General features: G+C 46.8%; 1 protein-coding gene across 1 annotated transcript in view; it reads right to left on the reverse strand.

Moving 5' to 3' along the window:
• The window catches only part of WDR91 (WD repeat domain 91), a 28,611-nt gene extending 15,353 nt beyond the window's left edge, over positions 1–13,258 (reverse strand). Inside the window, exons 1-6 of the mRNA XM_070423948.1 lie at positions 13,115–13,258; positions 11,469–11,648; positions 10,489–10,696; positions 8,807–8,889; positions 7,435–7,565; positions 5,809–5,974 (exon numbers count right to left, since the gene is read on the reverse strand). Of these exons, the coding sequence (XP_070280049.1) occupies positions 5,809–5,974; positions 7,435–7,565; positions 8,807–8,889; positions 10,489–10,696; positions 11,469–11,648; positions 13,115–13,237 (891 nt within the window). The 5' untranslated portion in view covers positions 13,238–13,258. The remainder of the gene's footprint in view (positions 1–5,808; positions 5,975–7,434; positions 7,566–8,806; positions 8,890–10,488; positions 10,697–11,468; positions 11,649–13,114) is intronic.

Raw genomic sequence — 13,258 nt, forward strand, 5'->3', positions numbered from 1 at the left:
TCAAGGATCACAATGATATGAAACTAGAAATCAATTTACAGGATACCTAAAACATTCACAAACATGTGGAGACTAAGCAACATCAATCGGTCACTCACATCAATGGGAGACTGAACCACCAATGGGTCAAAGAAACCAGAAAAGAAATAAAAAAATATCTTGAGACAAATGAAAATGGAAATATGACACACTGAAACTAACAGAATGAACACTTACATTAACAATAAACATTTATATTAAAAAAAAGAAAGATCTCAAATAAACAACTTAACTTTACACCTCAAGGAACTAGAAAAAGGACGAACAAATCTCAAAGTTAGTCAAAGGAAGGAAATGATGAAGACAAGAAAGAAAATAAATAAAATAGACATTAAAAAGGCAATAGAAAGGATCAATGAAACTAAGAGCTATTGTTTGTTTTTTTAAGATGAATAAAATAGGCAAACCTTTAACTAGATTTACCAAGAAAAAAGAGGTCTCAAATAACTAAAATTAGAAATGAATTCCAAAACATGTCTCTAAAAGCCTAACATTTCAATGGAAGAACTGGCAGCAGAGGCCACGTTTTCTGAATCCAAAGGTGGCCTCGGGAATCCAGCTGCATAAACAGTGCTGAGTGGCAGGAAGATCAGTGTCCGGGGCTGGCAGTTGTTTTCTACAATAGTGCGATCCTGGAAAGTGAGGAAGTCTCAAAAAGCCTGGGACCTGCAGGTTTGACAGGTTGATCAGCCCGACCGAGAGATCTTTAAACTGGATATTTAAGAAGAAAAGGGAAAGAACCCATGTAAAACTGCATCCAGACCACAGGGGGATCCTCCCTTGGAACCAGGGGTGGGAAAGGCTACAGAGGGAAGACCAGACGCTATTTTCTCTCCTTAATTTTCTCTCCTTAATTGCCCACCGCACCTGATAAATGGTGTCTTTTCCTTTTTCAATGCTTGGTGTTAAGAGTGCTCAGCCCTAGACGGTTTGGCTCAGGGGATAGAGCATCGGCCTGTGAACTGAAAGGTCCCAAGGTTCGATTCCGGTCAAGGGCACATGCCCGGGTTGTGGGCTTGATCCCCAGTAGGGGGCTTGCAGGAGGCAGCCGATCAATGATTCTCTCTCATCATTGATGTTTCTATCTCCTTCTCCCTCTTCCTTCCTCTCTGAAATCAATAAAATATCTATACTGATGGGATAGGGAGGTTTAGGATGGACGTCAAATTCCCCTAGCTGACACAGCTTCCCCAGCATGGACAGAAAATACAATGTTAAGAAGTGCAAGGCAGAGCTTCCCTTACAAGTGAAGATGGAATGGAAGCTGTCCAGCATATCATCAGGCTGGACAGTACTCCAAAATGAAAATTCAAACAGGCATTATCAAAAGGCACTACAACAAATTAAGAACTGACTTTATAATGACAGGGCAGTTTATACAAAGAGAACCGTGAACCTAAGTGTGAGCTATCACGTCCTGCTTAAAAGAGACCTTTTCCTTAAACTGTATCTACTAAAGTTATTTATTAAAAAAGCACAAACAACAACAAAAAATGTGCTAAAAGCTGATGAATGCAGTTGTCCACAAAACACTCAAATAAGTAGGCTAAGGTAAACCCGTATCTAGCTACAGATATACTTAACTTAAAAGTTCACTGTGACATAAGCAGCAATTCAAAATTTTAAGAACAAACTTCATAAAAATCTCAACTACTGGATTAATAGAACACTGCAGTGGCCCAAATTATATCCAGTCATATTCTATCATAATCTATCTGTCTCTGGCCCTGGCCAGGTAGCTCAGTTGGGTAGAGCGCTGTCCCAATACACCAGGGGTGGGGAACCTCCTTTCGGCCAAGAGGCTTTGGATATTTGTAACATTATTCTTGGGCCAAACAAAATTATCACCTTAAAAATTAGCCTGCTACATTTGGTTAAACATTTAATTAACTGACCCTTAATGCTTTGGCAGGGCCAGACCAAATGATTTCACGGGCTGTGGGCCGGACGTTCCCCACCCGGATTATGCCAAGCTTTCAGATTCGATCCCCGGTCAGGGCACATACAAGAATCAACCCATGAATGCATAGATGGGTGGAACAATAAATCAATGTTCTCCCTTTCTCGCTCTCTAAAATTAATAAACCAATAAATATCTAAAATTAAGAAAAGTAATAATCTACCTGTCTCCTACAGTTCAGGAGAGAGATTTTTAACTGTTTATCACTTGGCCTCCTCGCTCCTCACTCTGAAGAAGGCTATAAACTAATTTTCGGTGGCCCGAATACAGCTTACCAGGCAGTTATCCCAATGGGGCAGGAAACGAGTTCCAGTAATTTGGTCTCCCATAAAGCAAAATAAAGCCACCCAGAGGACAGGCCCTTGGAACACAGGAATTACAGAATGAAGGATGGCAAGAAGGCTCCCTTTTCCCCATCCAGCTTAGAGCCATGGAAACAGCCCCCACAGTACCTGTACTTACCACTGATTTCTCAGTAGCTGTGAGGTAATTTGAGAATACCGAAGTCTGTGCCCGCTTTGTTTTCTTTACACGATGGCAATTAGAGGTTATCTCTATAATAACCTCTTGCAGTCCCACAGCTTACTGAGTGGGTATGGAAGGAGTGGAATTAGGGCTGAGGTGCCCTCAGGGGCTGCTGCTGTCCCAGAGATGCCTCGGGAGCCTGGAAACCAGGGTTTTATAGCTACTTCCATTTGTTGTTTTAAATTTTGCCTCCAGATTCAGGCTGAAAGCACTGAGAGTATATCACCATCTACTTTGCCATCTACAATGCTATGAACATTTCAGTAATAATGACAACAGTTAGAGCAACCAACGAATTACAAGTGGGCAAAATGCTGATGTAATGGAAATGTATACTGGTATATACAAATACTATTTAAAATAGGAAAGCCTAATCATTTTATGTGTTGTTAATTTAATAACACAGCACATGGTTTTTTATTTGCTTATTTGTTACTAGTGAAAAAAAAAGAGGCAGTTCTAGTGTGGTAATAGTGAGAAAGGCTATACACTTAACATGTGCTAACAAAGCAATATGGCTTTAAAAAAAACAATGTCACTTACTATTGAGTTAAAAGCAATATATCATTAAAATCATAGGAATTGATTATACAACTCTACTTAGTATTGGTAAGAGAGAGCACTTCAAATTATACACTCAAATTTGGCCATTAACTGTAATAAAGGAATTAAAAAAATTAGAATGCCCTTCCCTAAGAGGAGGGGGACCAGCATGGTGAGGGGTCTAGAAATCAAGCCATAGGTACAAACAGTTACGGAGAGAGGGAGGCATGAACAGAGTGCTTAGCGTAGGAAAGATAGGAAGGGTTGTCCTAAGAGAAGCCTTAGTTTACTCAGCATCAGAAAGCAGAGCTAAGATCAGTGAGTTTAATTATAGGGAGGTTTCTACTAACAGCTCTGCAATGGACAACTTTCCCATGTTGACAAGCAGTGAGCTCCTCATCACAGGAGGCAATGTATAGGAGAACGCGCCCCTCTACTCAGTAGGAGGGTGGGCCAGATGACCTTCAAACTTCCTTTGACTTTAAAATTATGTCATTATCTTTAACCTCAAATCTACTCGTTATTGTTAGAATTGAAACAGCAATGCTGAGTCTAATTAATAAATCAATAAAAAAATAAGTCACCTGCCGGCCTGTGTGGCTCAGTGGTTGAGCATCACCCTATGAACCAAGAGGTCTCGGTTTGATTCCCTAGTCAGGGCACATGCCCAGATTTCGGGCTCTATCCCCAGTTGGGACATGCAGGAGGCAGCTGATCAATGATTCTTTCTCATCATTGATGTTTCTGTCTCTCCTTCTCCCTTCCTCTCTGAAATCAATAAAAATATTTTTTTTAAAAGTGACCCAACCACTGAGTGTTTCAGAGTGTAGACATCTGTGGCTTCCATTCAGGAAATGGAAAGAGGGCTACCTTTGCTTTGACATACCATGTGGTGAACCAAGCTTTGCTGGAATATATATTAGAGGTAAGGTAAGGAATGTTTGCTACAAGCTACACAGTCTTACCCTTATCTCTTGAGTGTATCCCAGTTCCATTTCAATCTCACCATCTGACACTTAGTCCTAAAGACATAAAGAGCAAGGCCACCAGCTTCACCCAAAAAACCTATCTCTGTGTTCTCTTTCATTTTTAAAAATACAATTGAATTGTGTAATTTCATGCACATTCCAAGGGACCTTACACTCCCTATTTCATCTATTACACCTATAAAATATTGCACAGTGAAGAGCTCTGCAAAGCAAACAGTAAAACTTACTCGAACACACTCCACAGAACTGGAATTCTAACTAAGTTTGAACTTTAGAAAAATAGTCATAGTAGGAACTGTGACTGATGTTTGACTCCTGGGTACTAAGTTTATAGTCATTATGCATTGCTGGCACTTTAGGTCTCAGAGCTGACTTGGGAACCCATGTAGGGCAGTATCTTCACAGATACAACTACTAATAAAATATATTGAGTCCTTGTAATCTGCCCAGTACTGTATATCCCAAGGGCCCTTAGATCAGCTCAATAAACAGAGCCCCTGGCCCCGAGGGAGTGAATACTAATATTAACACCCTCCAGCAAACTGGGGTTTAAGCAATCTGAGCAAGGGTGATAAACCAGGTGCTGAGCTGAAAGTGCAGCTGTCTGACTCCAAAGCCCCCTGCTCTTTCTTATCCAGTGTCCTGCTCAGCTGCGGCACTTCAACACTACTGAACCCCAGTGCTGTGCTAAGAGCCCCCACACCCGAGGAGCAGCCTGGGGCAGGCCCCTGACTCCCGAAGGCAGTCAGCAGCCCCAAACTGCTGTGCCACTTGCAACTGTTATCAAGCCCAGGCTGGCAGGGCTATGACGGCTCACTTTACCTGTAGCTAATACATGTATAGTAAGAGAGAAAGGGTCCCTACCCAAGCGATATAGCGCAACGCTGGGTCTGTAAAACTTCACTCTGGCAGGCATTTCTGAGAGCAATGAATTTTGACCATCTCTGCAAGGAGAACTACTCAATGGGACCCTTAGCTGTTTGGAATATATGCTAGCATAAAAGACATCCTGCAAGCTTCTAAAATAGTGAAAATCCTTCACAGAATCAGTAAATCCCAACTGTACAAGAAATTCATTGATTCAGAAGTAACTCTAATTAACTCTTTATCTACATACTACTTTATATCGCCCAAAATTCAAAATTCCAGAAGCTTGAGTCACCAAATCACAGTCACAAAGCCCTCCTGAGTGCAAAGGAAATCTCTCAGAAAAGGGAAGGGACCCTTCAAAGCATACTTCCTCTCGCTGCCATCCACCCTTCACCTGCTGAGTGCCCAGTGCTGGGGCCTTTTGAGAGCTGGCACAGAAGCTCAGGCAGTGGCCAGAATGGCATCATGCTGGGGGAGGAGAGAAGTCCCTGTGGGTTAGACCTGGGCCTGAGATCTGGCACTACCTTTGGTCAGCTACACACATCTGCCTCCTGTCACCTTCTGCCCATAACACTTGTAATTCCGGCAGGAGGTGGGGCTGGAGGGGAGGGGAGGAAGGAGTGGGGTAGGCGGAGAGTGCATTGAGTGGATTTCCCTGCACCATGCTCTTATCTCTATTCTCCTCCAGCAGAGCTGTCACTTGTCTAAGAGGGGAAAGGCAGGGGAGGAGGAAGAAAGGGAATGAGATGTGAATTTCTGATCTCACCAGCATACCCAAGAATTCAGTCCTAAGCGAAAGGCGAACACATCTCCACTTGACAAGTAGGTGGTCAGATGTTAGAGGCCTTTTGGCAAATTAGAAAAGATGGGACTTGTGCTTACCTGACTGCTGATGGACTCTTTCTTGGCCGAGCTCTGAGCCTGAGGCGGGCCCTGGGCAGGTGACAACCGTGAGGGGCTCTTCTTACTCTGAGGCAGCAGTGAGGACAGGAAACCCACACGAGGCGACTGGGAGAGGGATGTGTTCCTCTGGCTGCACACCATGGCTCTGGACAGGCACACACAACACAAGGTCACAGGGCTGGAGGGGGACCTGGGAGAAGCCGGAGCACAGACCTGCTGGGCTGCGGACAGCGCCAGGGGCCAGGGCCTTAGCTGGGCTCACACGCCTGGGCTTTAAGGTGGCATTATCCTCAGTTCTCTTGCTTAGACCAAAGAGAGCCGGCAGCCTGTCCAGCACAACGGAAAGTCTGAGGCTCTCCTCTGAGGGCTCTGGGAAAGCTCAGATGCTCTGTTTATATTCATCACAGGTTTGAAATGATGATCTGGATATACTGGGCTGAATAAAATACATCATTAAAATGAACTTCACCTATTTCTTTTTACTTTTTTTTAACATAGCTAAACTTCTTTAAATTACATTTCTTGGTGTGCATTCTATTCCCATCAGATGGTGCTAGCTCAGAAACGAGAGCAGTTTCACTGGGTGCAGTGCTTGGCCACATGTAGGTGGGGAATCTGACGGTCTGGGTTTGTGTCCTGACTCACCACTCACTCAGTCACTGTGACCTCTCTGTGCCTACATCTCTTCAACTGCTACTGCTGCTATTATTATCAACTGGGTCTTCTGTTTAGCTGGCTGTTTTTTTTTTTGTTTTTTTTAAAATATATTTTATTAATTTTTTACAGAGAGAAAGGGAAAGAGATAGAGAGTTAGAAACATCGATGAGAGAGAAACATTGACCAGCTGCCTCCTGCACACTCCCCACTGGGGATGTGCCCGCATCCCAGGTACATGCCCTTGACCGGAATTGAACCTGGGACCCTTCAGTCCGCAGGCCGACGCTCTATCCACTGAGCCAAACCGGTTTTGGCAACTGGCTGTTTTTTAATGTCACTCAAATACCTCTCCTTCAATCTGCCTACCTCTTCAAACCCTCACACAGGATGATGCTTCTACTGTGGAATGCATCCAACCTGTGGTTGCCAATCTTTTCAACCATGAGGTACTGCTTCCAATGCACAAAAACTTCACAAGGCTTTAGACCAGAGGTTCCCAACCTTCTAATGCTGCGACCCTTTAATACAGTTCCTCATGTTGTGGTGACTCCCAATTTCATTATTACAAATTGAACATAATTGATTAATCACAAAAACAATATGTAATTATATATGTGTTTTCTGATGGTCTTAGGCAACCCCTATGAAAGGGTCGTTCGACCCCCAAAGGGGTCGCGACCCACAGGTTGAGAACCGCTGCTTTAGACAGTGGTTGTATTTATTTATCCAGGTGGCACACACCCGGATGTGCAGGTCCCTGGAAGAGCTCGGCAGGCTGAGGACCTCAGAGGCCAGGGGAGCTTGCTCAGTGAGGAAGCATTAACCATGAGTGCAGGAGGCTCTTGGGAAATTCTGCATCTCCAGGAGCAGGGGCCCAGGTAAGAGCACAGGGGAAAGAGGGAAGGAGGGGGCTAGGCCCTCCAACCATGGGGCAGGGCACACACTCACAATTCCGAGTCCCCCAGGCGGTCCATGTTGGAGACGTAAGGAGGCAACTTGTGTTGGACCATGGCCTTTTCTTCTTCTGGCTGTTGCTCCTCTTTCTTTAGTCGGTAGATTTCGGCTTGCAATGCAAAAAGCTGCATAGAGATGGGACAGAGTTCATCAATGACATCACCCCGCTGGGGAAGATTAGCCACATCACATCCAACACCCAACCTCACTGGTTCAAAAGGCCACTGGCTCTCAGTCTCAGGATGCCAGTCCCGCTCTCTGCCCACTGTGGTTTGGGAAAAATGGGCGAGTGCAGCGGTTACCTGACTAAAGTGAGGTGAGAAACTGAAAACTGTTAGATATACAAAACCCTTTTTTTTTCCTTTTTATCATTTGACTCGCTTCCCTTTTATCATTTTACTTGCTTCCTCCTGAATTCACTGAAAAAAACAGCTCCACCCAATCCTGCTTTGCTCTTGGGAATCTACAAATCAGACTCTGGAACTCTCATGGAAAAGCTTAATTAAATAAGGTTCAGCATTTTTTACTGTTTGCCTGAAGAAAATTATACACACCCCCCCAAAATCCAAGAATCTTTTTTTTTTTTAATCCTCACCCAAGGATATTTTTCCATTAATTTTTAGAGAGAGTGGAAGAAAGAGGGAAAGGCAGAGAGAAATATCAATGTGAGAGAAACACATCAATTGGTTGCCTCCTGCACACACCCTGACTGGGGCCCAGGCCAGGGAGGAGCCTGCAACCGAGGTACATGCCCTTGACTAGAATCAAAGCCGGGACCCTCTATCCATTGAGCCAAACCAGCTAGGGCAAAAAACCCAAGAATCTTAAACCCCCAAACCTAAACAGTTTATAATCTTCCTTGTCCTGAAAATCTTCCTGTTTCTAAAGAGATCTTAATTTCAAGGACAGATAAATGCTCAACAGGCAAAATATAAAAGCAAATGTGGGTTTCTAAGTCCTGTCACTTTACCAAACTAGAGAAATGGAGAGCTGAGCAGACAATTAAATAACATCTGGGTTATAAACAGTACAGATATAAATATATGTGGAAAAGAACTGGGATCACAAAACAGACATACGAAAACAGGTCAGTTGCCAGGTGGCATGAATGCACATATAGTCTTTTCCCTCTCAAAAGTTCGTTACTGTTACTATGTTGTTCATTCTTAAATGACTTAAAATATGAACCTTGCCTCTGGTTGTCAGAGGCTATTACCGCCCCCGAGTCTCCAACTGATTTTCTGGCGACTCACTTTCCTCTGAGATCTGTGCTCTCCTCTACATGACCAGCCCTCCACCACCCCTACCTGATTTCAAACACGAAAAGCAAAAGTATTTCCAAGAAGCAAGTGTGCTCAGAACCAACCTTCTGACGTAGAACTTCATTTTCTTCTTGAACCTGGTTGGTCCTCTGGCACTCGGCATCAAAGTTCAGGATCACAGGCACTGGTGCACACAGTTAAAGAATAAGCCTGCCTGGGAAAGGGCTGAGAGACCTTCCCAAACTCTTTTTTTTTTTCTTCCCAAACTCTTGACACAGCAGCATCACCCCTGAACACGAGACGGGGGAATGGAGTACAGACTCAGTGCTATGGGGTCTTCTCAGCTTTATCATGTAGTCTCTCCTCCGAGGCCAGGCCTGGCCTGACTTCGTTCAGACAGACGTACAGACACGTGACAATCTGCTGGCTAGCCCACAGAGAATTCTCTCCCAATGCCAGCAATAAAGAGCCATATCCAGTGGGCTTCAGAGCCAGTCTAAGCATCGGCAAAAGGCAGCTAAGAGCGAGCCGAGGCCAGGCTCTGCGGGCACGCTGCTGGCTGCCCCACCAGCTGGGCAGAAGGGTCTGCCACTCGGCTTTCCCCTGCCAACTCCACCTCTCCCTGGCAAAGGTTTAGACTGAGGAGAAAGCTTTCTGCAGTTTGTGCGGCCACATGCCACCATGTGAGCATCCACAGTGTAGGTCAGCGTGTCAGTCTTCCCCAACCACCTCAAACGGCGGGAGTCAGGAGGAGCGCAAAGCAGGCAGGGCCTCAGCACTGAGGAAGTGAACAGAGGCTCGGAAGGGCACTGTCTTGCACTGAAAAGACCTAGAGTGACATTTCCCATTTCCGTAGAGGGCCCACGTGGCTGTGCCATAACCACCTCTGGCCTGAGCGGCTGCTGGTTTCATTTGAAAGCCCTCAGGCTACAGAGCAGCAGCATGGCCAGAAGAAGGCAAAGCTGGCAAGAGCAGAAGTCCCAGCAGCCACAACACAAAAGGAAAGGGCACCCTTCCTACCTCCACCAGCAGATGTTCCTCCCAAACGGCTGCTGGGTGGGCCTCCACAATGCCCCGTTTATCAGTGACTCACCAGGCAGCCCATTCAACCCAGACTCTTCTCCGCCCCCAGAGTCCCAGCCTAGAGAGCACAAGCAATGGATAATGGTCCCAGGCCTGGGATCAAAGCATTTCCTGACAAAATGGGAAATATGGTAGCCGTAAATCATTTACATTCTCTCTCAAATAACCACACATATATTCTTAGAGCTGCTGTTTTCTGGCAACTTGAGGAACACTGAAGTCACTGTCAGAGAAAGCGACCCAAACACTAATCTAGGGAGGAAGTTCCAGCCCAAGAAGTGTTCTCATCTGCTACCTAATCCCAACAAAGGCAAGTGATAGATATCCTGGGGGGAGGGGAGGCACAGAGATGGTGCTCTGAGGATGGCTGGTGTCACTAAGCAGCAGCTGCATACCAACCCCTGTATCTGCGAAGAGAGGCCCTCAGACCTGCTTGAGGGCTCCTCTCAGAGCCCCGCATTGGCACCCCACCGCTGCTACAGTCCCCCATGGCAACTATTACTTCAGCAGCAGAACTAAGACTTATGATTCCCTGGCCTCCTGACAAAAATAACCACAATCTGTCCAGCCGCCTCACATAACACGTGACAATGATCCTTGGGCATTTGGTGGAAGAACTGATTGCATCAGGAGCAGCAGCCACTGATCACATTGTCTGGATGCATCAGGGTAGGCCCACAGCCCCAGGCAGCTGAAAGGATATGCATGCACTGAAACAGGACGCTCAGGAAGTTGTGCAGGGACACAATGAAGGTGTCAGCCCACTGACGAGAAAAGTAGGTAGCAAAGGTGGGGTTGGTGTCTGGAGACGGCAGGAAGGGCAGGGCAAACCAATCCTTCCACTCGGCCTGGTTCTGGAGCTCCGTGGCCTGCTTTGCAAAGAACTCCTGAGCCTTGTCATTTCTGTTTGTCTGCCAAGACACAGAAGAGACGGCAAGGAAGGGGAAGAGACAGAAGTCCAGAGGTAAGATTCTTCATCATTGCCTTTGAATATCAGCTTGCTAGGTAAGTGGCCAAACATAATCTACACACTCCATGAAATAAAGGAAATCATCACTCATTTCTCAAGTTCCTTAATTTCAAAGAAGTCCTGATGATAACTGCCATCCTAAAAATTAATTCCTAGTTGATTTTCAAACAATCTAATTAACTATTCCCCCAGGTCAGCTATAATCTTTATGATGCAAATTTTAACCCAACTACTTATAGTCTTTAAAACATCAGCCAGGCCCGGCCAGTGTGGCTCACTGGTTGAGTGTCAACCTATGAACCAGGAGGTCATGGTTCAATTCCCAGTCAGGGCACATGCCCGGGTTGCAGACTCGATCCCCAGTAAGGGGAGTGCAGGAGGCAGCCGATCAATGATTCTCTCTCATCACTGATGTTTCTATCTCTCCCTCTCCTTTCCTCTCTGAAATCAATAAAAATATATTTTAAAAAACTACCAGCCAGACTTGCATGCTTAAAACAAGAGGAGAAATTGAAATGAGGAAGACAAGTCATGTGATCTGCAGATGAGAAAGGGGAGGGGGGGAATTAGGAAAACAGTCAAAAATAACTTGCACTGGGACTGTTTCACCCTTTCCCAGAGTAACACAAAGAGTCCTCTCTAGAAGTGAAAAGAAACTCTATTTCTGGATCAAATAACTCTTTCCACCAAGGAATCCCTGAATCAACAAGCACCTGAATTGTGTAGACAAGATAAAAGCGGAACAGGCTGGTTTTCAGTTTGTTGACGGTGGGTCGGTATATATCCTCCAAGCGGCTGAAGAGCCGCCGCTCCAGGTAGCTCCAATAATCCCGCAGGGCAGCCAAGTCATACACCTGCATCAGCTGCTGCAACTGGTCCACAATCTTGTCCACCTACGGAGAGAAGGTGGTGAAGGACAGAAGGGAACCCTCCCCTCGTTCCACAGAGTTAATACAGCCTTTTCCTCTTGCTGTGGCTTCTGGGTGTTCAATAAAAATTCAAGTTAGCCATCTAGAGAACTTTAAAAACATATTCCTGTAATAGCGCTTAAGTTCTTGTCTGATATTAGATATCTGGTTTGACCTTCCAGCAAGTGTGGAAATGTTGAGTGTTAAAAACGCTGACTCAGGAAGCAGGAGATACTGGGTCCAGGTCTTGGACAAGAGAGAGCAAGAGAACCTCCATGGTCCTCCTCTCAGCACCACCATTCCAGGATTTCAGGGCTCAGGGTGCGGGGCACTGGCTGACTCCTTCACGTCATCCAGGCATCCCAGAGCCCTTGCTGCTGCTCAGTGTCAGCTAAAGAAGTCACCTCCTTGGGGGGAGCAATCACACTAGAGCAGGGTTCTCAACCTGTGGGTCGCGACCCCGTTGGTGGTCGAACGACCCTTTCACAGGGGTCGCCTAAGACCATGCTGCATATCAGATATTTACATGACGATTCATCACAGTAGCAACATGACAGTTATGAAGTAGCAACGAAAATAATTTTATGGTTGGGGGACACCATATGAGGAACTGTATTTAAAGGGCCAGAAGGTTGAGAACCACTGCCCTAGAGCATACAATCTGGAAAGGTTTATGGCGACCAGTACCAACCCAACACCCCCATTTTACAGATCAGGACACTGAGGCCAGGAGAACTGAGATGCTTTGCTTTGGCCACCAAGGAGCCGGTCATTCTGGCAAGACAAGAACCCGGGTCTCCCAGCTCCCCTCCAACTCCTGCTGCTCGCTCACTGCCTCTCTCAATTCACCTGTCAACATTCACTGAAGTCAGCCAACAGACGCGTATAAATTCCGAGAGCTTCTCAACGGAAGGAAGCTCATGCCTTAGCAGGGGACATTTCACGTATGAAACTGTGCAGTGAGGTCTTCCTCAACTGCTGAAGCAACACTGCCGAGGAGTCGCTGGCAAGGCCATCTTCAGCAAACACCGCCCGTACCGGAACCAGCTGCAGACCCCGTGGCTCCCAGGGCCCTCGGGAGCCAACTACAGAGCCTCGTGTTGCCCAGATCCAAGCATCCACCCCGCCTTCGCTCCGAAAGCCTCGTGCACTCCCCTGGCCAAGGTCTGCCAGCACCTGCTGCAAGGCTGGGGTGCAGCACGGAGCCCTGGCCCGGAGCGAGGGCACCTGGGCTCCAGCCTCCGCGAGGCTCCGGGCTCGCCCGGCAACTTCAGGCAAGTCACGTCCCCTCTCAGGGCCCAGTTCCTCATCTGTCAAGCGAGGGCCACACGCGCACCAGCGAGGGCCACAGCGCCGCTCCCGCCTCAGGGGGCAGGGCTAGGGAAGAGCCGGCTCCCGGCTCCCCCAGGGCCGCCTCCGCCCGCCTCGGCCCGCGCCCGCCGGCCTCTCACCCGGAACCCCTTCTCCTTGTCCGCCTTGATCTCGGCCTCCAGCTGCCGCAGTGTGTACGTGAAACCGCGGAAGAGCAGGTACTCGCGGACCAGCTCGTCTGTGCGCTCCACTGCCTCCGCCATCGCTGCGCGAGCGCCGTTAGG

This window comes from Myotis yumanensis, unplaced genomic scaffold (genome assembly GCF_028538775.1).
Source record: "Myotis yumanensis isolate MYYU_CA2020_CCGP unplaced genomic scaffold, mMyoYum1.0.hap1 SCAF_9, whole genome shotgun sequence".
In the NCBI taxonomy this organism is placed as follows: domain Eukaryota; kingdom Metazoa; phylum Chordata; class Mammalia; order Chiroptera; family Vespertilionidae; genus Myotis; species Myotis yumanensis.